General features: G+C 40.4%; 1 protein-coding gene across 1 annotated transcript in view; it reads left to right on the top strand.

Annotated features, from left to right (window-relative positions):
• Positions 1–1,293: 1,293 nt before the first annotated feature.
• Positions 1,294–23,776, top strand: part of PRKX (protein kinase cAMP-dependent X-linked catalytic subunit) — a 60,854-nt gene continuing 38,371 nt past the window's right edge. The window contains exon 1 of the mRNA XM_068682222.1: positions 1,294–1,745. Coding sequence (XP_068538323.1) covers positions 1,559–1,745 — 187 coding nt within the window. The 5' untranslated portion in view covers positions 1,294–1,558. The remainder of the gene's footprint in view (positions 1,746–23,776) is intronic.

Below are 23,776 nucleotides of genomic sequence, written 5' to 3'. Positions count from 1 at the left end.
GTGGTAAAGAACATTAATAATATGTTGACGGTCTAAATATAAACATTGCAATTATATTGTTACAACTACAGCCAGCAAATGCTTCGGATACCAGGCTAGCAAGGCAGTAAGCACAAAGCTACCTTCCATCACAAGGAAAGGGACACTGAATTAAATGGAGCTAACCCTATGTTTGCCAACCTGGCTGAATCACAGACTTTTTGAATGCATCCTGCTATACACACCGTGTGACAGGCCACCAACTATTAAAGCTTATCAGTAGAAGATTTTAAAGAAGTTTTAAGGTCTCAAATGCAAGCAATTTAATCACCAAGTAAAGTTCATGGCATATATTGAAATATCATCAGCTGAAAGTAATCAATACCTTATAAAAGGTTTTTGTTTGTCCTCTAACATCTGAGCAGTGAATGATTTTTATTTTATTTCTTAGGAAAAACTGGTTTCAAGAAGATCATATATTGATCTTGGACAGACTGACTGAAGTTAAGGTACTCCTTCGTGAAAATTATCACAGTTAGCTCACATCTTTTATTAAAAATCATCTCAATTTCCAATTATCTGGCTAAAATAACAAAGTTATATTTGTATATAGCCTCAGCTTGAAAAATAATCATTCATCTGTTGAAGAAACCTGTTTTAGACAAGATGTCTCTGTTGTTGTTAAGAGAGACTTGTTGGCTTGTTCATCTTTTGACCAAACTAAACTTACAGCCTGCCAGAACATTTACAACTCACAATTTAAGGAATCTTTCAAATACGCCATTCAAGGCATGAATCACGGTGATTTTTGTATAAAGAACTTACAGGTCATGATATATGTTGAAATAATAAAAATGGTAAAGCAAAAGAGAAGTCTGAAGCTTGCATTCTGGAGAGGGCACTACTGAAATCTGAAATTTCAGAGCGAAAACCGCCTCACCCTCCGTGAGCGGCGACCCCTCTCACAGGCTGACAGGAAGCAGAGATGACCTAGCGTTTTTCCAAATTAGCCACCACCCTGCGAGCCAACACGCCAAAAGATAAAAAAAAAAAAAAAAAACAAACCAAAACACACACGCGGCGTTCCCCGAGTACCGCGACTACAGACGAGGCCGTGGCGTCCCCCACGACCCCAGGTACAGACGATGCAACAATTACAAGTTTGTGCACACGCCGCGGCTCCGTTCCGTGCTCAGCCCCCCACCGGGCTCCCACCGCCCCCAGCCCCGGGCACCGGGGCAGCCCCGGGCACGGCCCGCCCCGCCCCGCCGCCTCCCCGCGGGACCGTGCCGCAGCGCCGGGCGGGCAGACCCCGCCCCTGCCGCCCCGCCCGCAGCACGGCTCGGCTCGGCTCGGCTCGGCACGGCACGGCCCGGGCTGTCCCTGCCTCGCCATTGTGTGTGCCCGCCCGGCGGCTCGCCGCGGGGCCGCGATGCTCCAGGGCTCCGCGCCCCCAGCCAGGCGGCAGCGGGCGAGGAGCGGCCGCGCCGCCTGCTGAGGGCTGAAAGTTCGGCTCGCTCCCGCCCGGCCCGGCTCGGCTCGGCCCGGCCCGGCTCCCTCCATGCGCTGAGCGAGCCCCATGGACGCCTTCAGCGCCGCCAAGGCCAAAATGGGGGCGAAGAGCGGCGGCGAGGCGGCGGCGGCGGCGGCGGTGGGGCTGGCCGCGCCTCAGCCCGCCGCCCCGGCCCCCGGCCCCGCCGGCCCCGGCTCGCCCTGCGAGCCCGCCGCCTACAAGCTGGAGGACCTGGAGACCCTGGCCACCGTGGGTGAGTGCGGGCGGGCGGCGCGGCGGCGGCGAACAAAGGAGCTGCCCAGGTGCCTGCCTGCCTGCCTGCGGCCGTGCCGCCGGCACCGCTCCCCGCTGCCCCCCCGCGGGGCGCTCCGGGGCGGCGGGGTTCGGGTTGCGGCCGTTGGGTGGGCGGCAGGTGCCTCGGGGACACCCCCTCGCCCTCTGAGCGACGCGGGGAGCCGCGGCTGCAGGCGCCCGTGCCGGGGTGTGCGGCTGCCTGGCGCTGGGTTTGGGGGAAAAGGGAGGCTGCAGCCCGCATCTGCCAGCCTCAGTGAAGCTGCCCGGGGTCGGCAGCAGGGCGGGGGGAATGCGTGCGGGAATACACGGGCGTTCAGGCAGCCGCGGTGGTGCTCGGTGCGCTGCCTCCCGCAGCATCTGCCCGGTGTGCCGGGGTTTGTGCGGCTCCGCACCTGGTCTGAGGGGCTGCCTGCTCAGGAGGGCGCCTCGCGTAGGGAACTGCGCTGAAGGACTGTGTTCAGCCATACAGGAGGTCTCTTTCTCTAGAGGACCATGAAACGGTTTTGAATAGATTTATTCCAGCAAGCGCTCTAAACTTAAACATCGCTTAAGCTCTCAAAAACCAGAAAGTGCGGTTTAAAGCCTTTCTTAGTGAAGTTGATGGCGTAAAAGGGTCTTTAAAAATGGAGTTGGGAGGGCCTAGGAGCATCACGGTTGGTGACGACCTTGTTATCTTCTCTTGAAGCGTGTTGTTCTGTGAGGTAATAGCTCCAAGTTGGAATGTCAACAGGCATTTTATTGAGAAGTTAATTGAGATTACTAAGAGTCTGCCGGAAAGGTTTGCGATGCTTTTCCTCCACCAGTAGTGGTTAATCTTGTTTGTTACATCACAACCAGTTGCTGTGGATACAAGTTGTCATCACTGAGGATTATGACTTGAAGCGAAGCACAGGCTGCAGGAAAATAATAATTTTTAAGAACGCATAATAGTCATGGAAATGTTCCTGGGGCCAATGAAGACATTTAGAAATAATCCTGGTGTCGATTTTTAACAGCGTATCTTCTTTGAGTGTTCTTTAAAGTGCTCCTTTGAGTTTGAGGAAGCAGAAAGGCATTGTTCCATGGGAAACAAGGAGAAACTGCTTGCTGTAAAGACACAGAGAAGGAAAAAAAATATTAAGGATCAGATAGCTGCTCATCAGGACACTGAAGGAATACCAGAACAACAGCCTTCCTTCCTGCTGTGGCTTCCCCAGCTTGATTTCTTCTTTTCCCCTCCATATTTTTGAAACTCTTTCTCTTCTGAGAAGACAACCATTCCTTGTATCTCTATGAACTGTGGCATTGGTTGCTTGGTAGTGAGACAAACCATACAACTTGAAGGATATAAACATGTCACAGGTACGTGCATAAGGCCTTACCTTAACAAAGAAGCTGAGCTGGTCAGTTTCGAGTTGGTTTTGAAACCAAAAGGCATGCCAGCCCTGCTCATTAGGAGGCTGTGAGGAGTGAAGGGATCTAGCTCCTTACCAGGAAGCAACATAGCAGCCTCAAAGTGATACTGAAAGTGAACACATCTGTGCCTGCCTCTGAGTGGCAGAGTTTATGAATATCAAAGATGAAGTGCCCTCCCCACGTGGCTGTAGTGCCCCTGCGATATGAGCGATACGAGCCATTAACTGCTCCGTGAGGTTGGGCTGCTCTGTCCCTTGCTTATATGTGCTGCAGGCTAAAGCCGTGCAGAGTACTGTCTAGATTGGTATTTTAGCTTGAGAAATTCACTTTTGCTTGGCTTAAATATCTTTCTTGTTAAGCTAGTTTAGTACAGTTTAGGTTTATACCACATGTACGGAAAGAGTACATTTTTTTTTGTTTAGCAGTGGTTTAACTTAGTATTACCCTATCCTCCCTTTTCTGATCTCCTTGCACAAGTAGGTGAGATTAATGTACTGTCATCAGTTTCACTGCAGCAGTTCAGAGTCTTGTGTGCAGCTTGACTGCTGTGATAAGAATAGCCGTTGTATTTCTGCTGATGCTCTCAAAACCAGCGTGCGTGCTGTCCGAGATACTTGGCAGATTTGTGGAAGGGAGGGGGATACCCAGAAATGGCAGGGCAGGAAGTTCTGGTATCTTCTCTACTAGAATCATTGTTGCTTATGGACATATGCAGGGTTAGAGACATGATGGCCTTGGGAACCATCTGTGAGAAAGTAGCAAAAGAGGAAGAGGGAGGTGAGCTCCATGCTCCTCCAGCTGCGTGTGGTTAGTGTGTAAGCTAAGTAAAGGATGTTAGTGTCCGTGAGGTTGTGCTCTTCCTTGGGTTTAGGCAGCTTCTCTTGGAGGATGGAATGAATCTCAGAGGATTCTGAGCCAGGAACCAGATTTTGTTTCTCAGAGGGTTCCTGGTTCAGAGGATTAAAATCAGTGTTAACCTGACCCCTGTAATGCAAGTTAACTTGAAAGTGCTGCTGATTTCTATTGGAAGTTATGACTGATTTAGAAAAGAACTCACTATGAAGGAGGAAATGGAGCAAAATAAGTTTAGCACAATGATTGTGAGGGCATTTTTCTCCCCCGGCTTTGTTTCAGTGTTTGTGGGCTATTTGGCAAGACGGAGCAGAGACTAGAGGGTGTTTTTTTTTTTTTTTTTTTTTTTTTTTTGTGGCAGCACCCTAATATTGCTCTATAAAGTGAAGTTACAGGTTTGGGGTGGGCACAGGGGTGGGGTGTATACTGGTTTCTGGCACTCAGAGGACTTGAACAGGAAGAACATTTGTTTAAGGTTGCTTCCGGAGAGGCTGAAGATGTGGCTTTGAACCTCTGAGGAACATGGTGTGTGTGTGTGTTTTTTTTTTTTTTTTTTTTAAACGTCTTATCTAAGAGGATAGATGTTCTCACTTTGGAGCTATTGAAGATGCCTTGACCACTTCTGTTTTTTAATTAATTTGTCTTTCAAAGGAGGTCAAACTACGAGTGTTTGCTCAGCATGCTCAGAAACTGCTGCTCAGAAGAGGCTGAGGTATCTGTGAATCTCAGCTGAACTTAAGTAGTAAATACTCATCTGTGCCAAGGCTGTGGTGGCACTGTGCTGCACAGAAGCAAAAATTTAGATGTCATGGCCATGTTCAGTGGAACTTAACTGCTTCAAGTTCATGGCCCAGACATGACTAAATTTTATCTGAGCACATTTCAAACCATTTGTTGGTCTGGGCTGTGAAAGAGAGATTGTGAAAACTAGTGAATCATCCTTGGTTTTGACGCACATTTAACAAGGGCATCCTTCCTAATTCAGTAGCCAGTGTCCGCAGCTGGACAGCTTACATGTACCCTGGAGTGGGGATACTACATTTTTAGTTATGTCGTAGTGAAGAAATAATTAAGGTAAACCAGAATAATAAGTACAAGTAGAATAAATCTAGAAGATATTTGGGTAAGTGAAAGTGGGAGGAGAAATCCTATGTTTCCTAATAAAATGCAGGGTAAGGGGGCACCTCTGGGGTGGAGAAAGGTGACAAACTTATACTTGTCCTTTCTCCTGTGAGGTAGTTTCCTGCCTGTTTTTTGAAGCGCAGTGAATTCCATAGCGTACATTACAAATGTAAATCAGTTTCTATAAATCTATTAAATTGATTGAAATATTTTAATAACAACATTTTCATTTGAAAAGATTCTTTTAAACAACTGTTCCCATGAAGTGCTTCAAACTAAACAAATGCGGAATAAAGAATTGGGCAAACCAGTATTTCAGTTTTTCTGAGCATGGGAAAAACTTAAAATGTACATGGGAAAAGTCAGAAGCAACATTTTTAAATACTTAATTTCAATGTGTTCGCACACAAAATATGCTAGCCAAATGTATTTTAAATGACATTATATCAGAGGGACAACAGGTACAGAACAGCAGTCTAATGCTGGAACCTGCTTGTTTATTTTCCCTCTGTGTAGTCTAAGTAAAATATTCTACACCAGAATAACTAAGTTCTTCTTTTGTAGCTAAGCTAAGAACACTGCTGGCTTTTTGTTTTTTTTTGTTTTTTTTTTTTTAAATGAGGGGACTTGCACGTCTTTTGTTTCTGGTTCTGACTAAGCCTTAGTTCTGGTTTCACTGCCGAGGGCACCTATTTAAAGTACTGCGCTGTGGGATGTCTGAGCATTTTTTCCTGTTTTGTCACCTTTACTTGATACAGCTGTGATAAACAATGATCGAGGATTTTACTTGGCATGTCCTTAAATACCACAAGTTTTGAAAGAAAACATGGTCTGAATGTTGTGACTGTAATGGTGACCCGAATTCACCATTACATCTGAACATCTTTGAGACTTTAGTCATCAAGCTAAATGACTTGGATTTTATTTTCGCTCTCCTGTGGAATGTGCTTCATTTTCCCCTGCCACAAGATCATACTTGTCCCAAAATAAATCTTTAGTATTGTTGTAGCTGATGCTCTGCAGGGAGAGCGAGCAGGTGTGACTCAGCTTCCTTCTGTTGCCTGTCCCAGTAGTGTGATGCTTATGTGGAGTGGGCAGCAGTGGGTCCTTCCTTCCTCATAAGGTTCTTGTTCTCTTTTTAGGCGGGGAAAAGTGGATTGAAACAAATATTTTTTTGTCTGTCACAAAGAAAGCTCAGAAAAGAGAGAGTATATAAAAAGTCTGAGCATGTGAAATCTGAAAGTTCGCATTTCTGCTTTTCTGTCTTCTGTGTTTAAAATCAAGGTGGAGGTAAATGGCTTTGTGTTTTCCTGCCTGTCACCTGTTTCTTTTGCTGTTATCTGTGTGTTTTGGTATGTAACTGATTGTAGATAGAAACTCAGAATTCTTTCTCTGATGTTGTGAACGTGGTATGTATTAGAATAAGCTTCGACACTCAAATGAAATTCTTAAAGATAAATAATCTAAGTCCTATAATTAGCCCAGAGGGACCCGAAAGTGCCTGCTGCAATGCAAATAATCTGAAATCAGACTAGTACTAATATTTCAGGAATAAGAAGTATGCAAAACTCCTCTCCTACAAAATCAAGAGCACCTAATGCTCCCTCCCTACAAAAAGTTTATGCTTAAATAAAATTAACATTCCTGGTGAAGGTCCTGTTGAAAAAATCGTTCATTAAAAGTGTTGTGCATCAGTCCAAGCTGGTAAAAGACAGAAAATGTAAACAGAAATAGAGAGTCAATTCCTCCTACCCTCCCCCTTCTTCAAAGGCAGGAAATGTGAACTTAAAATACTGGAGGTTGGCATCACACGGGCTGTTAGGGCTTGACTCAGCTTTTCTCTGCTTAGGTTCCTGAGTTTGTGTGTCTGGGCTCTTTGTAGTGGACAGAGAGGATAACCATTTGGAGATGGACCTCTTGCTGTTTGGGCTACTACACTGTGAGAAGTTAGGGAAGTGAATCCCAGGCTGAAACACATTTAAGCCTGGTTTGGTCCACTTCAAAGGTGATATGCAATATATAAGTATCTAAAAAGTAAGGAAAGGGTGTTGGAGTTTATGTAGTGCTTTTGTTTGTTATGAGGGGTGTAGACACACAGACAAAATGACGAAGGGTGAATTTTCGTGAAGCGAGATGGGAACTTTATGTTTACCTTGCAAGGACTTGTCTGGGCATAAGCTGTATTTAACTAAATTAGTTTAGGTTAAACAATACAGTTCCTTACTGTTGATGCTTATCAACATAAAACATCTTTAGCATTAGTTTTTTCTACTCAGGAGTAATTTCATACAATGTCTTCTCTTGTTAAAACATAATATGCATCCTCCCATGTCTACATGATTTTTGAGGTGTTTTTAGTGGCTTCAGGGATGTTGGTAAGCAAAATTCTGCTGAATGCTATGTGCTAGCATGCAACTGGGATGTTCCAGTGACAGGGCATAGCACAGTTTTTTTTAATTCTCAAAATTGCAATGTATTTCTTTTTTTCCCCCCCAAAGGAAAACTCTTTCAAATGAATGAACAAATGCATTCTTTTTTTAAAAAAAGTTATTTTCACCATTGTTCACTGTTTGCACTTCACATTAGAGCAATAGTTCTATTCTGATTTCAAATGCATACTGATTTATTATTATTATTTTTTAATACTGAGGGCAAATCAGAAATTTTCCTGGTCTTAATAGAGCTCTTCTTTTCTCTAAAGGCTGTAAGTGTAGGCTGCTAATGAAATTACCTGGACATCAGGTAAATTGTGAAAGTAGTTAATAAAATAAAATATGTTGGAAAGTGAGTGGAATATTTCAGGACAGGAGAAAATTCTCAGAGCAGGTCAGCTCCATTACTGCATTTCTGGGGATGATTGTAGTTTTGCTTTATTAATTCTATTAATAGAGATATTCACGTTTTTGCTCATTGTTTACTCTTTCACTTTAGGTAAATAGTGTGTTTCAAGGGTTTTGAATTAATTTCTACTGTGGTCGTAGGATGGTATGTTGGCAAATAGAAGGCTCTGTTCTTGAGGGATTTCAGGGAAGGGTGTTTGAAAGGACCTAATCTCTGCAACAATGAATGCTCCCAACTTTCTTCTTTCCATCTCAACATGGAAAAACTATTAAATATTGAGAAGAATATTGCAAAATATATATATGTGTGTGTATATATATATATATATATATATATATATTTATATAAAGGAAAGGAAACTTAGAAGCTTATGTACAGAGCAATGCCAGGGCTAGTAAAACAAATACTAGCCCTAGATTACTTGCTGATTTATTTTCCTTTTTTTTTTTCTAAAGGAATTAAATGCATTAAAAAAAAAAAAAAAGTTTTATAAACCTAAGGGAAAAAGAATTTTCAGCACAATAAAAATAAAAATTCAGCACTTCTTTTGACTGGGACAGGCAGGGTATAAAATAGAGGCAGTGTTCCTGTGAGCAGTTTTGTCCAGCACCCACTGCTAATCTCAAAAGATAAAATTTTAGAGTCTAATACAGATTTATCATTCTGAATAGCTTATTTGAACAAGAAGAATGTCTTGTTCTATGCTGAAGAGCGCTCTGAAAATATTAAAATATCAGTCTCATGAGGATTAAGCTCCCTTTTTGTTTTTATGCAGTTTAAGGGCCCCAGTTTTAGTGAACTTTAAGTTATCTGTGTTTACAATTCAATTTAAGCAGTTTAACTGTATCTGTGTAAATACACAAGCTCATTCTCTGAAAGGCTGACAGATGACCTAAGCAGGGAGAACAGTGCTGAACCTCTAAGTCTAGCATGCTGGAATTATTCAAAATACGCTCTTTTGGACATACCTGCATTGTAGAATATGTTATTGCAGTTCTCCTTTTTGGACATACCTAAATTAGGTTTAAGCTGTTTACTTCATTGTGTTTGTGGTTTTGTATTAATAAAATAAGCTTACCTGAGCTTCAGCTCATGCTGAATGATTGGTATTAATAATACCTCTACTTGTTTCACAAGTAGTTTGAAGATGTTTGGGGAGTTGCTTTTCAGATGTGCATAGTCTAAAATTCTCTCTTGCTAAGTTCTGACAGCTGCCCTGCCCAATCTTAAACTGTAGTGATCTGTGGCATTTGTTCCTGAAAACTTTCCTCTAGGTTGCCTTTTTTCTGCACTCCTGACCCAACCTGGAGCAGTTGATAGCTGGGCTATTAATTGAGTGGCAGCAAATCTTGTGTAAATGAGTTGTGATTTTTGCCCCAGGGGATCAATCAGTCTGCTTTGATACACTTCACCAGACAAATGGCTAGTGTGTGTGTTTCAGTAATATATTTATAACTGAAATACATTAAAAATAATGAAGGAAGCATTGTTTCCACGTGACTAAACTATGAACTCGAACATCTTTCTGTGTATGACCCATGGTAGTGGAACGTTAGGTCGGACTGCGGGGCTGAGTGTTGGTCTGATCCTTGGCACCGTTCTGTGGACTTCTCTGTGCTACCCTACACTTCACTGTGTTGAGGGAGCAGGGAGCATATTCACTTCCATTTGGCCTACAATACAGTTAAGTAAACCCGAACTGCATCCCTCAAGCAATTCAAATGCTTTGAGAAGTATCCAGTTTTCTAATCTCAAGACTATTTACTGGAGACTCTTTATTTAATGCCAAAATCAAAGTAAATTGGTTATATGGTTTTGTTTGGTTTGTAATGTATATCATAGCCTTTATGACAAAAGGCTGTAGTGTTTAAACAGACTAATTTTTATCTCAAATCATCTTTGCTCTTGTTTCTGGATATTCAGTTTGGACAACTACAGCTTTCTACATCAGGTTAGAAATAAACTTCTACGTTTATGTGCATAAGTAGTTAAATTTATGTAAGCCTAATACATTCTATAATCCTACAGGTTGATATGGAAAGAAGGAGTATATGGGAAAGTCTTCTGCTTGTTTTTTTGTCACAGTATATACAGGGCTTCCTAATTGGCTACCTATAACAGCAGTTCTTAATTTCTACAAAGTACAAATACAGTATCTGCAGTGCATAATAAATAGCTGTTCTTATTTAGGATACTTTTAGCTTCCTTAAAGGAGACTGTGAGCGACCTTTTCATGAAAGGTCATATCTACTATCTGTGGTGTTTTATTCTAGTATGCAATTTGCAAGAATTGAGGAGGTGTAGTGATCTATATTTTGTATTGAGTGTACTACTTGGGAAAAGCAATTCAAGAAAGAAGACCTATGTAACTCAAATAGTTGTAGCCTGTGATTTAAACTTGTGCTTGTTTCTCTTGTGTATGCCTGGTGCTGCCTTGTGTATACGTTTAAAAAGCACTAAAGCTTGCAATGTATTTTTACTTGGAAATGTGAATATATAATCTCTTACATAGTCTAATAACAGAGGAAAATGTGTGGCTGCTAATTTTATTTATTTACATGATGCTTTCAAAGGAGGTAATGCTCTGTTGAAAAAAATCACCTAAAGTGTCCGTTTAGGGTGCCCATTGTGCAGTATTTAAGTCTTGGAATGGTTCATTAAGAGAAGCCTTCTTACACAGAGTTCTTGGCATTTGCTTAAATGTTGTTCTGATTGTGCTGGGGACTCTGAGGAACCTGAAATATTTGTGGTAATGACACCGCCATTATTCGTAAAGGTTCAGGGAGCTCTGGATTAAAGCAAAATGTCTGGTTTGTGTTGCTTTTTATGCCTCTCAGGTAGTGTCCCAGTCAGTAAATTAAATGCTTCAAAACTGTTTAGGTAGATGTTGAGAGGGCTATGCCTCTGTAGACTCTTCAAAAACAAGCTAAACTGGGTGTAAGATTTTTACCTTGCTGATCCAGTAATTAGGATGAACTGTAATAGTTATATAGATGATGAATATAAAAATAAGAGGCTGGATGCTTGACTGTATTTATGTAAAACTTGGCAGTACTCTAATAGCAGACTCCTCTAGCCACCTGCCCCAAAACTGCTGATGCTTCCAGCCTCGGCCTCTTCTCTTCAGCTTGGTATTGGCTCCTGTAGCTCCGTGAGTGCAAGAGATGATAGCCTGTACAGCTTTAATTCTTCAGGGCCTTCCAGAAATAACTTCAGAGTATGCATTTTAAAATTTTAGCTTGTTTTCAGGAAGATTAATGGGTAACTCCTTCCCGGTTCTCAGAGAACTAACAAACAATGAGGACAGGTGCTGGTCAGCTGGGATTCTAAACTGGGATCCTTGTTGCCTCTTTCAGCAAAATGTGTCAGGTTGCACTTCAGCGTCCTGATTTTTTTTTTTTTTTTTGATGCCACTAAACTCTCCCTGATTTTTGTGAAAAAAAGTTGCACTGAATCAACAGCATCGCTCATTCTTCTTTTTTTAGTGACTAGCATATCCTAAGCCACTTAAATTAATGTCAGCAGCCATAACTGTAGCAATTGCTCACTTAATATCTTTTGAAATAATGTAATCTGGTATATAATTTAAAAATATTTCTATGAGTTTCCCAGTATTGCAACTTACTTGAAATAATTATGTTTAAAAGATCCCTGCATCTTTTCTAGTTATTTCACACTGAGCAGCAGTGATGCCTTGGGTCTCTTTCTGGAAAGTTTTCCTTGCTTACTGTTGGATTTTGTTACATTTTTTGTCAGAAGGCATGGCTGAGAGGCAGTGTGTCCCACAAGACAGAACCATTAGAAGGAAAGCAAAGTAATTTAGAATTAGGAAGAAGCTGGAAAAAAAAATAACACCAAGGCTAATGCAAAATATTTTAAATTTAATAGAAATATATTTCTGCTGGGAAAAAAATGTATTTTTTTAGTTAATTTTATGGATGTCAGTTATATACGTTCCATCCTTCATTGGTGGGAGAGCAGAAACAAATTGGGGCACATCCATTCTCGATGACTTAAAGCCTGTGAAAGCTTTCCCCATAAGTTTTAAATGTGTCTAAGTGGAGGAAGTTTCTAGAATTATCTCAGCTATTGGTGTCTGCAACACTTCACACAAGCTAAGAGATGATTTTGATGGAGGTGGGTATGATTACTTGCCTTCATTGCTGTTTTCTTTGCTGTTAGGTAGGTGTTGTAAGGCTTTTCCTTAGCTCCTACTGGTGTCAGTTGAGGCTCAGGCAGAGTACAGCACTGTGACTTGTTTGGGGTAATCCTAGGCAAACACTGCTCTGGAAATTCATAATAGGACGATTTTGGCGGGTCATGTGCATTCTGTGGAACAGCAGTATTTAACATCCGAAGTCAAAAAGGCATTTTGAAATGTCATCTTCCCTTGCACCCCCAAGAAGTGCAACATGCCATAATTCTGCAAGCAGGAGTTGAGCATGAGATATGCAAGTGGCTAGGCTGTAATTCTATAAACATTCAACCTGACCGACACTGGAGGCAAATTGCAATGTAGACTTCAAAATCCTGTTTTGAAGTTGTTTTTTTTTTTTTTAATATTCCTTTAAAATGAAATATGTATGATTTATACTGTAGGTGATGTTACTTATTAGTGAATTCTTTATCTGTTGAGAGGATCTTGCATTAAATGGTAATAATAAGTAGAGAAACAAAATTATGAAATGGGAAGCGTGAAAGACAACTGGCTGAGTTGATAATTAGCCAGGCTCTCAGCAATCTTACATTTTTCCTGACATGTCTCCAGGTAAATGCATCTAATGTTAAAGCAGGAAATGGTTGCGCAGTCCATGATTTAATAGCTTGGAGTGTGCCTGCTTTATCTTGCTTTTAAGAATTTCCTAGGACACATTCTGTGGTGATAAAGCCTGCAATACAAAGAGTTTTGGCTTTGAGACTTGATCTCAAATGTTTAATTGCAAATGAAATGCTTTGAAATGATACGTTCGGAGACAATGGTTTGCACCTGTATATAATTTTAAATATTCTTTTCAAATGTTATTTTTTTTTCTTGGTGACTATTTATATTCTAATAAAAAGGCCACTTAGTGAAAAGGGGACTACCAAAGCAGATGAAAAGTTAGAGAAGGTTGGCAGACAGTAACAGTGATGAATGCATAGGTAAGCCTATATGTACAATTTTGGTTGAAAATGTTGGATTTACTAGTCTTTTTATTTTTTTAAGATGTTGGAACAAGCAAGTAGAATAAGGGGACTTAAGCTGTTCTGAGAAACTCATTTTGTTTAGGCAGGTTCAATACTGTTTCTTTTCAGAGAAAAAGTTCACAGGCTAAAGTTGCACCAGGGTGTTTTAGGTTGGATATTAGGAAGAACTTCTTTACCGAGAGGGTTGTGAGGCATTGGAATGGGCTGCCCAGGAAAGTGGTGGAGTCACCATCCCTGGAAGTCTTTAAAAGACGTTTAGATGTTGAACTTAGCGATATGGTTTAGTGGAGGACTTGTTAGGTCAGAGGTTGGACTCGATAATCTTGAGGTCTCTTCCAACCTAGACAATTCTGTGAAAACAAATAGAACAGCAAAAAAGAACCATGGGCTAGGAGCATGGCTGGTTATTTTAAATGATTACATAGGAAGAAACAGATCTCATAAGTGCTTACTTCGGAATATCTGAACTTGTATTTGTTGTTAGTTAACAATGAGTGTGCGACATCAGCAACTTCACAGTAGTGCTTCATCTGGAAATAAGCCAGCTGGGGATTCACTGAAAACCTGAAGTTGGTCACTCTTGCCTAAAGTATTGCCAGTTTATCTCCTGTAATGAAATACATTGATAAACCTCTCTCTAATCTTCATGTGTTTGGCATTTAAATTATCTGTAGGAGGGGAAAATGTTCCTGCTTGCAATTGGATATAACAGCTAGGGAAAGATACAGAACTCCAGATACTTCCAGTCTAGTTGTGATTTCTAGCTTAATTGGTTTTCGTTTTTGATAGTGATACTGGCAGAAGCATTATCTGAGAACAAACACAACCTTGTTGCATGGCATCCTCTGGTTCTTTGAAATATAGTGCTTGCAATAAGAAAACTAAATGGTGATTGTGGTAATAGTGGAGGGGAAAAAAAAAAAGATGCTTGAACATTTGGCGGGGGAGAAGATCAGAGATTTTAAATTAAAAAAGCAAACTACTATTTGATTGTTAGGCTTTGGAGACCATTCTGTAGCACAGTCATTTAGTTTTATAAGAAAGCCAAGTCCTTTTCTGTGCAAACTTTTGAATAATTTACCATGCAGTATAGTCATCTCTTAGTAGTTATGCACATCGAACACAGCTCTCATTTTAAATGCTAAGGAACCTGGTAAACTTGACTTGACTAAAAACAGCAGTGTAGTTGTTTAGGACTCTTTAAACACTGATACTACTTCATAGGATTGCCACTGGTGGTACACAAATTACCAATAACATTCAATTTTTATGTCAAGATTTTTCTCTAGGTACTTCATGAGTGTATTTTGGATAGTGTAATGCTAGTTTCCTCTTCCATCAGTGATCTAGGAGGACCTTTTGCTCATGAAATAATAATTTCATCCTGTTTTCTGAGACTGTTTCTTGTTCCTAGGAAACATGCAGGCATCTGAAACAAACTCCAGTTCACTTCGTAGGCCAGTAAATATCTAATATGCCTAATAGTGTTTCTTCTTTGGGGTATCTCATGTCTGTTCAGGGCAGAGGTATGCCATTTTTGGCATATGCCCAATTTTCCATTTGGCCATTTCCATTTGCCATATGCCAAATTGGGCATTTATGTCCAATTTTCAAGAAGGGTAAGAAAGAAGACCCTAGAAATTGCAGACCTGTCAGTCTCATGTCAGTGCCTGGTAAAATTATGGAGAAGATGATTCTTGAAGTTGTTGAGGTGCACCTGGGGGACAATGCAGTCATTGGTTCTAGCCAGCATGGGTTCATGAGGGGTAGGTCCCACCTAGCAAATTTGATTTCCTTCTATGATAAGATCACCCATCTAGTTGATCAAGGGAAACCAGCTGATGTGATCTTTTTGGACTTCAGCAAGGCTTTTGACACAGTTTCCCACAGGATCCTACTGGACAAAATGTCCAGCGTACAACTTAACAAAAACATCATACAATGGGTCAGCAATTGTAATTAGGCAGGGCTCAAAGGGTTGTGGTTAATGGGGCCACATCTGGCTGGTGGATGGTCACTAGTGGGGTCCCTCAAGGCTCCGTTTTAGGGCCAGTCCCTTTCAATGTCCTTATAAATAATTTGGATGTAGGACTAGAAGGTGTTTTGAGCAACTTTGCAGACAACACTAATCTTGGAGGAGTTGTGGACAAAATAAAGAGGGTGGAAAGGCCTTGCAGAGAGACCTGGACAGATTGAAGAACTGGGCGATCACCGACCACATGAAGTTTAGCAAAGGCAAGTGCTTGGTCCTGCACTTGGGACGCGGCAACCCTGGCTATATGTGCAGACTGGGCGATGAAACGCTGGAGAGCAGCCCCGCAGAGAGAGATCAGAGGGTTGTGATTGACAGCAAGTTGAATATGAGCCAGCAGTGTGCCCTGGCAGCCAGGAGGGCCAACCGTGTCCTGGGGTGCATCAAGCACAGCATCGCTAGTCGGTCGAGGGAGGTGATTGTCCCTCTCTGCCCTGGTCCTGCCTCATCTTGAGTACTGTGTGCAGTTCTGGGCACCACAGTACAAGAAGGACATTAAACTGTTGGAGAGTGTCCAGAGGAGGGCGACAAAGATGGTGGCGGGCCTAGGGGGAAGACATATGAGGAGCGGCTGAGGGCACTGGGCCTGTTCAGCCTGGAGAAGGGGAGGCTGAGGGGGGGACCTCATCGCGGTATACAACTTCCTCGTGAGGAGGAGCGGAGAGTCAGGTGACCTATTCTCTGTAAACACCAGTGATAGGACCCACAGGAATGGTGTTAAGCTGAGGCAGGGGAAGTTTAGGCTGGACATCAGGAAGAGGTTCTTCACCGAGAGGGTGGTTGCACGCTGGAAAAGGCTCCCAGGGACGTAGTCACTGCACCGAGCCTGTCTGAATTTAAGAAGCGATTGGACTGTGCACTTAGTCACGTGTGCTAAACTTTTGGGTAGACCTGTGCGGTGTCAGGAGTTGGACTTGATGATCCTTATGGGTCCCTGCCAACTCGGGATATTCTATGATTTATCTTTGCTGTTGAAAACTTAACATGCTTCAGCTTCTGTAGGAAGTGTTAATAGATGATAAACTAATTAATGATCAGATACCAGTGACTCAGTTAAAACTGATTTGGGTTTTGTTTGAACCAGTGACCCTTACTAGATAGATAGACTTGTTGTTCATTTCTGATCCCAGTATCTTCCGATTTTAGCATATGTATACTGTGTACTATTTCTTTGTGTCATTCCTGAATAATAAATTTTATTAAAATGCTCATTTTTGTAGAATAACTAACTTATCGCACTTCTCAAAAGAAAATATTTATGTCAACTGTAATAGCAAATGAACCTCTTAGTAAGCAATTATGCTACATTTTTTGAGAAGCAGTCTACAAGGGCATGTTAAGTACTGCCATGTGAACTACAGCTCATGAATTCAATGAGCTGCAGTTTCATCCATCCCATGAAGGTGGTTTTGGATTTGTTATTTGTTGCTCTCTACTGCAGACTTATCCTAGTCTATCAAATTAGGTTCAGTTAACTAATTATGAGATTTGATGGGATTAGAATGGGAACAAGAAGTGAGAAGCAGCCCTGACAATAAGCAACAAAATAAAGTTGAAAAACATTGCCAAGAAATTTGATGTATGAAGATGTTCATAGGATAGCAGAATGAAATAACTGAAAATCTAAATGGAAATACTAATTCTTAATGGAAAAAAAAAAAAAACAAGTTGGTTTTATTTTCAGCTGTTTGACTATTAATGAATGTAACTGCTCTTAGTAGAAAGTGAGAGCACTGAAGAAGGGCTGTTTACAGATGACTAGCTTAACACTGTAACTGATACAACTGGAAATTGTGTTTCTATTAATAAGATATATGTAACAGTCTTCACTATTATTACTGTTAGAAAGTATAGTTGATATTCTTTATGATCATACAGAGTATTGTGAGTTAACTTCTCATGGTCTGGGGCAGAGCCCAGCAGATAAGTCTCAAGTGCTGATAATTGATTGCCATTAAGTATTCTAAATACATTAAATGTAGATGTTACACTTCTGCATCTGGAGTGGAGATTTGTGAGAAGGGCAAAAGTAGTCATGAACTGATCAGTTTTAGATTTCAGTGCTGGGCCCTGTGTCTGGTCTGATGTTTTTAGCTGTCACAGATAATGGAGAGGGGCTTTTCTGTTCGAGACATACTTTAAGTTAGACACTCCACTTAGGATATAGAGCTATCTCTGTGTACTGAATCAGTGTATTTGTCCGAACAATTGTCATGAAATGTGGTTTTAACGCTTCAGCTTTTCTTGTGTCCGCATCAGTGATTTGCCTCTGCGTTGCTTTGAGCAACTTTGTGCTTAAGTTACCATTGGGTTGGTGGCTGGATCCAATCTATCGTTAGGCTGAGATTCTGCAAGTTGAGGTGGGTCTTGAACACTGGGTTATTGCATGTCACTGGGCTGATGAAATTTCATCCTTATATCTTTCAAACTTGCTGTATGTGAAAGGAGATAAATGGTCTTTTCTTCCCAGTGCATTTAAAAGCTGAACCGAATTACTTTGGCAAAGCTCTGAAGTGCTTCATGGTTTATGGCAATTTGTCAATTTTATGGAAAGATCTGTGTCAGGGTACATGCTTATGAATTGTTCCCCAATAATGTGATTTTTCTTTCTTTTGAATTTATGCGGAGTTTTGTTTATGCTGTTCTTTAAAACCTACAACATGAATTTATAGGCTTTTTTTTTTTTTTAACAGAGCCAAGCCTTGAATTGACAGATGATATTTAAGAAAGGCCTACTAGTTAACAATATAGAAATCATTGACAATTTTGTTCAAATTTGTCTTTGTAAATGACACTTGAGATCTGTAGTTTCAAAAATTATATGCAATTTAAAGAAGCATGTACAATGGTGTTAGTGGGATTTAGTAGTGTTCTGTAACAGCTGCAATACAGGTTTTGATTTTCTTAAATGTATGCCTTCTCATACTACTTGTATTGTTATATATGGGGTAGGTTGGTCATTATATAAAACTAGCTATCAAACGGTATGAAGTGGGTTGGAAATCACTTTTATGATAGAAATATTGCAGGAAGTAAAGAGCTTAGATTTACTGAACTTTTACTGAGGTGGTTATAGTAGCTTGGAAATTTTGGAGTGCATGTTGCCACTTAGTAAAGTGTAAATTGTGGTAAACTAAATTGTGTGCATCTGTCCCAAAAAAAAGCTGCATTTCATGAATCTCGAGAACATTTGCCTAAATGTGATTGAGCTATATGCACCATAAGGTATTTTATTTACATGTATCACTGGTGTTTGATTTTGAACCTTATCCTGTCTCTTATTTCCTTATGTGTCTGTCTGAACAATTCTGTTTCATATTGTGACTCATGAATAATTTCAAACCTAACCAATTATATATTATACATAAAATCTTACATGTCAATTTTGCTTTTGGGTGAGGAAAAATTTATTGTTGGGGTAGTTCATAAATGTTCATGACATATTGCATCTTCCCACCGTGTTTTTAAGATGTATGAAACTAGTGAACTGTTTAATGCTAATAGTATTAAAATGCATACTGTACCCTTACAGGATCTACATTTGAAGAAACAAGGGGGGGCGGGGAAGCCATACAGAAACAATGTCCAGCACAAAAACACAAACTGACTGGGAAATGAGCCAGAAAGTCTATCCGTAATATTGCAAAATAGATCACGTAATTATTCTTTAGCTTCTAAATGTTACTGAAGTATGGACTGTAGTAGCCCATTAACTTCTTGATTTCTATTTTCTTATACAGTTTTTTTCAGAGTTTTGAAGATCAAGATATTTTCATGAAAGGAGTTGATTTGTGGGTGGTTTGGGTATGTTCTTTAATAAATGCTCAAAGTAAAAATACGTATATAAAACTGAGGAGAACAATTGGCTTCTGACTGTGGAAAGTTGGTAGTGGCTTTTCTTCCTATTTAGAAAATGTATAGTAAAAATAGAAGAAAAATAAAAAAGGTTGACTGTTGCAGTCATGGTAGGCTTCATGGATATCAGAAAACGAGAATTTTTAATAAGGTTAAATTTATGTTTCCACACCAGGGAGGAAAAAAAAGTGCATAGTGGTACATACAGTCCCAAATAGCATGACAAATTTAAGCCAACAGTGCTGTTCAGCCATGGCATTGAAGTGTTTCCACTAAACATAGCTGTTACATTAATATTGGCATGTCTTCAGTATCATTAGATATTAATACTAAGAATGTTTTCACTCTTTACTTGCATCAATAATAATGCACTTCTTAGAGGCTTATTGAGATGTTCTTCTGAAATATTTAATTGCTATTTGAGAATGGATTTTGGAGACCGATGTTTTGAAACTTAATATTTGCATTAGTGCATTTGTTCCAGTTGCATATCAGATAGAACTTTATTTGGATATTCTAGGCTTATTTCCTCTTTCTTGCATAATAGCTCTTTATGTGGAGAATATTATGTCCATTCTAGTGCCAAACAACAGTGATTTCATCTCCTTCCCTTGGACAATGTTACATTATTTTCTGTATGGTATGGTATGAGTGAACGTGGAAAGGTAAGCTAATGACTATGTGAAACAAATTCTAGATACGTAATGCATCTTTCTGTAGTCTCTTAGGAATATCGGTTGATACTGTCCTAGGAATATAAACAAAACCTTCCCTTTGAGGAAAGCTTTGTTCCATTTGTGATTTGTCAGTGATCCTGTTAACCCTTACCTAAAATGTAAATCCATTTGCAATGAGTGTTCCAGACTGAAATAGTCTTTCAGGAGATTATTATTGTTGTGTAAAACTTAATGTACAGAAGATAGAATGCAGAGTCTTAGTTGCCTAGCGTGCTGATCATACTTCTGGATGCAAAGAAATTATTTAAGTCATTTTCATAAGGGTATTCATTTTGCTGTAGTTGCAACATTGAGTCCTTTGTACATATTATAATAAAATCTTTCGTACATCCTATTCAAAACAAAGATCAAGCTAAATAAAATTCTCAGAAAAGAGCTTAGTTGCATCAGAAATCCTTTTCTATTTTTGTCTGTGTAACAGCTCAAGAGTAAGGTAAACATTAAAAAAAGTTTAAAGTACATTCTAAGACTCTTCTGTGCTGCATAAACTTTAAAAGCTTATGCAAAATTATAGATTATATCAGTGAATGCAAGCTTGCAAATTAGATGTGGTTTCAGCTGTGATTATTTGTAAAAACAGCATTTTTTTCTTGCATGTAATATCTGCTTATTAACAACATTGTTATTAAAAAAAAATTGGTGGGTGAATGAGTTGTCTTTTTTCTTTTTAATAGCACATTCATGAGATTGTACTAGTAAATTTTATTTTCTTGACACTGCTGAAAGTTATGGAGTCATAGGATGGTTTGGGTTGAAAGGGACCTTTAAAGATCATCTGGCCCAAAGCCCAGCCATGAGCAGGGGCATCTTTCACTAGGACAGGTTGCCCAAAGCCTGATCCATGATCCAGCCTGGCATTGAACACTTCTGAATTTCTTACTTAGATTCGATGTAAATCTACCCTATCTCAGTGTAAAACTGTTGCCCTTTTTCCTGTCACTAGAAATGAAAAGTTTTGCCCTGTCTTTCTTGGAAGTCTCTTTTAGGTATTAGAAGGCCCCCATAAGGTCTCCCTGAAGCCTTCTCTTCTCCAGGCTGAACAACCCCAACTCCCTCAGCCTGTCTTCATAGGAGAGGTGCGCCAGCCCTTTGATCATCTCTGTGGTGCTTCTCTGGACTCATGCTGATAGGTCCATGTTCTTCTTGTGCTGGGGGTCCCAGAGCTGAATGCTGTGCTCTGGGGGGTCTCACAAGAGCAGAGTAGAGGGTGGGAATCATGCCCCTTACCTTGCTGACCACACTACTTTTGATGCAGCCCAGGATACAGTTGGCTTTTTGGGCTGCAGGAGCACATTGCTGGCTTGTGCCCAGTTTTTCATCTACTGATATCCCCAATTTCTTCTCCATGTGACTGAAAAAAAAAGTTGTATAGGTATCATTTGGTGTAGTTTTGGTGACATGTATGAAGAATTTAGTGGGCTAGTAAAGGTTTTCTGTTAAACCTTACAGATGTTTACTTTCTTAAACAAAACAGCATATTCTGTGTCAGTAGTTTCCCTGTGATGAAATGCTGTATGTGCATATCAGACTGTTTAACTCTGAAGCTGATAATGAAATGAGTTTGTTTCATCTGAGTGTAACCTATGTATTGTGACTGTCAAACCTACACATGTAGAATCATTTTACAGTTCACAGAGGAAAAATAAGTACTTCTGAATCTGTGAAGTGCATGTGTAAAACTGCTTGACTCAATACAGAAGTGCTTGTTTTCCCTGCCTGGCTGGTTAAAAGGTAGATTCTGTAATTGGGTGAGGTAGCTCCTGCCTAAGGTGTCTGGGAGACTGTTGATTGCCTAAAAGATCACAGAATTATAGAACATCTCGAGTTGGAAGGGACCCACAAGGATCATCGATTTCAACTCCTGGCACCACACAAGTCTACCCAAAAATTAAGTCCACATGATTAAGAGCACAGTCCAAATGCTTCTTAAACTCCAACAGGCTTGGTGCTGTGACTGTGTCCCTGGGAAGCCTGTTCCAGTGTGCAACCACCCTCTTGGTGAAGAACCTCTTCCTGATATCCAGCCTGAACCTCCTCTGTCTCAGCTTGACACCACTCCCTCAGGTCCTATCACTGGGCACTAAAGAGAATAGATTGGTGCCTTCCCCTCCACTCTCTCTCATGAGGAAGCTGTAGGCTACAATGAGGTCTCCCCTCAGCCTTTTCTTTTCTAGGCTGAACAAACTAAGTGACCTCAGCCATTCCTCGTGTATCTTCCCGTTTAGGCCCTTCGCCATCCTAGTAGTCCTTCTCTGGACACTCTACAATAATTTCATGTCCTTTTTGTACTGTGGTGCCCAGAACTGCATGCAGTATTCGAGGTGAGGCTGCAAGATGGAGAAAGTCTCTCTCAATTTGTGTTTGGGCTACAAACAGGCTGGTCAGTTGCTGCTTGTACAAGGATAGCCTGCGACTTTGCTGCTTCTGTCTCTGCGTGTTGTTGAAAGACTTCTACTAAGATCCTACCGTGAGTTGCTACGGGACAAGAACTCTGGCAACCTTTGAGGACACACATCCATTGTATCTTGTGATGTCCAACCATAAAGAGATGATATGGGGCTGCGTGTTCCACTGTGGTGATCTTTGAAAGGAAGAAAAAGTCCAGTTTGTCATTGTTGAAAGCTATCAGTTGTAAGGTGAAGGTATAGCATGAAGAACAAACTTCCTGATGTTTCAAGGTCTTCAACTACTACTCAGTGGCCAGGCTTTGTCTTTGATTTGTATGCCTGTACTTCATCTATTTTGTTATCGTGAATTAGCTCCAGGTCAGGGAAATTTTACAAATGGAAGTAAAAAGACCAAGAGAAAAAGGTTAAATTTATAAAGTGTGTTTAAGGTAGGTACTGGCTCTCACTAAACTTTACTTTCACTGCTGATTTGATAGGGTTTGCTTTCTGAATATTAGCATATCTGGATTTCAATCTGGCCTTTTTAGTTAAGTCCAAGTTTTGCTGGTACACATGTTTAAATATCAGCAATTGTGTTTCTGGACTAGGACCATCTATACCTGACTAATGCTAATGCACAAAATAGCAGGGATTAGATAATTGAACATTCCTTGTCTATTTGCTTGTTCAGCTATTTCCTGAAATATACAGGGAGAGAACTAATAACTCAGAAGTACATTTAAATTAGGGCAGAGTCTCTGATCTGTCTACATGAGATGTTCAACATAATTTGTTCTCCAATCTTATACTTTAAAAACATTCTAGAAATACTGGATTAAGTAATGAATAGATCATTTGTTTCATAAGTCTTTTAAAATACAATTTTTGCATACTGTGCAAAATTTCCTCCTTGATTTCTTTCTCCTTTAGCACTACTTTAGATGAAGATGGAAGTAAAATGTAGTTGAAGTGACTGTATTGTAAGGGGTGCCAGTCCCTCAAAGGCTTCTGTCCAGTGCTGGTGAAGGAGGAAATCGGTCAAGTACAAACAATGTAGCTTTTATTACACTCAGCCAGCAATAATAAACCTTTGTACTTCACCAAGATTTTTTCCGTTTGCTTTTTAAAAAGACGCAGACAAGGAATATCCTGATCCTTTCCTTGCATTAATGTGGGGCTGACTTGCATCAAGTAGTTCTTTCGGGGGAAAAAAACAAAACAGAAGAAGAAATCTGGAAGATGAGTTACAGGACAGACCAAAATATGCTGCTAATGTAAAAATAGCCTTGAATGTTTTAAAGGCATATATTTCAGGGTTGAAAAGAAAAGTGGCTGCGCAGGTGTTAGATGCAACACCAGTGTATCTAACACCTGCTTAGCCATTTTATTTTTCAATGGTTAAGTACCCCTTTTTAGCCTCACATAGTCTGTAGGGGACTGCTGTTAAGTTTGGACATAGGGTGCTTCACGCACCTCTGATATTCGTCAGACTCCATGCAACTTTAACTTCTGTAGGATGAAGTGACTCTTCACATCATTCCAGGATTATTGCATTTGTAAGCATTTTATTTGTTCTTAGTCA

Source organism: Anas acuta, chromosome 1, assembly GCF_963932015.1.
Source record: "Anas acuta chromosome 1, bAnaAcu1.1, whole genome shotgun sequence".
NCBI classification, from domain to species: Eukaryota; Metazoa; Chordata; class Aves; order Anseriformes; family Anatidae; genus Anas; species Anas acuta.
This window is presented reverse-complemented; position numbering and strand designations above follow the sequence as displayed.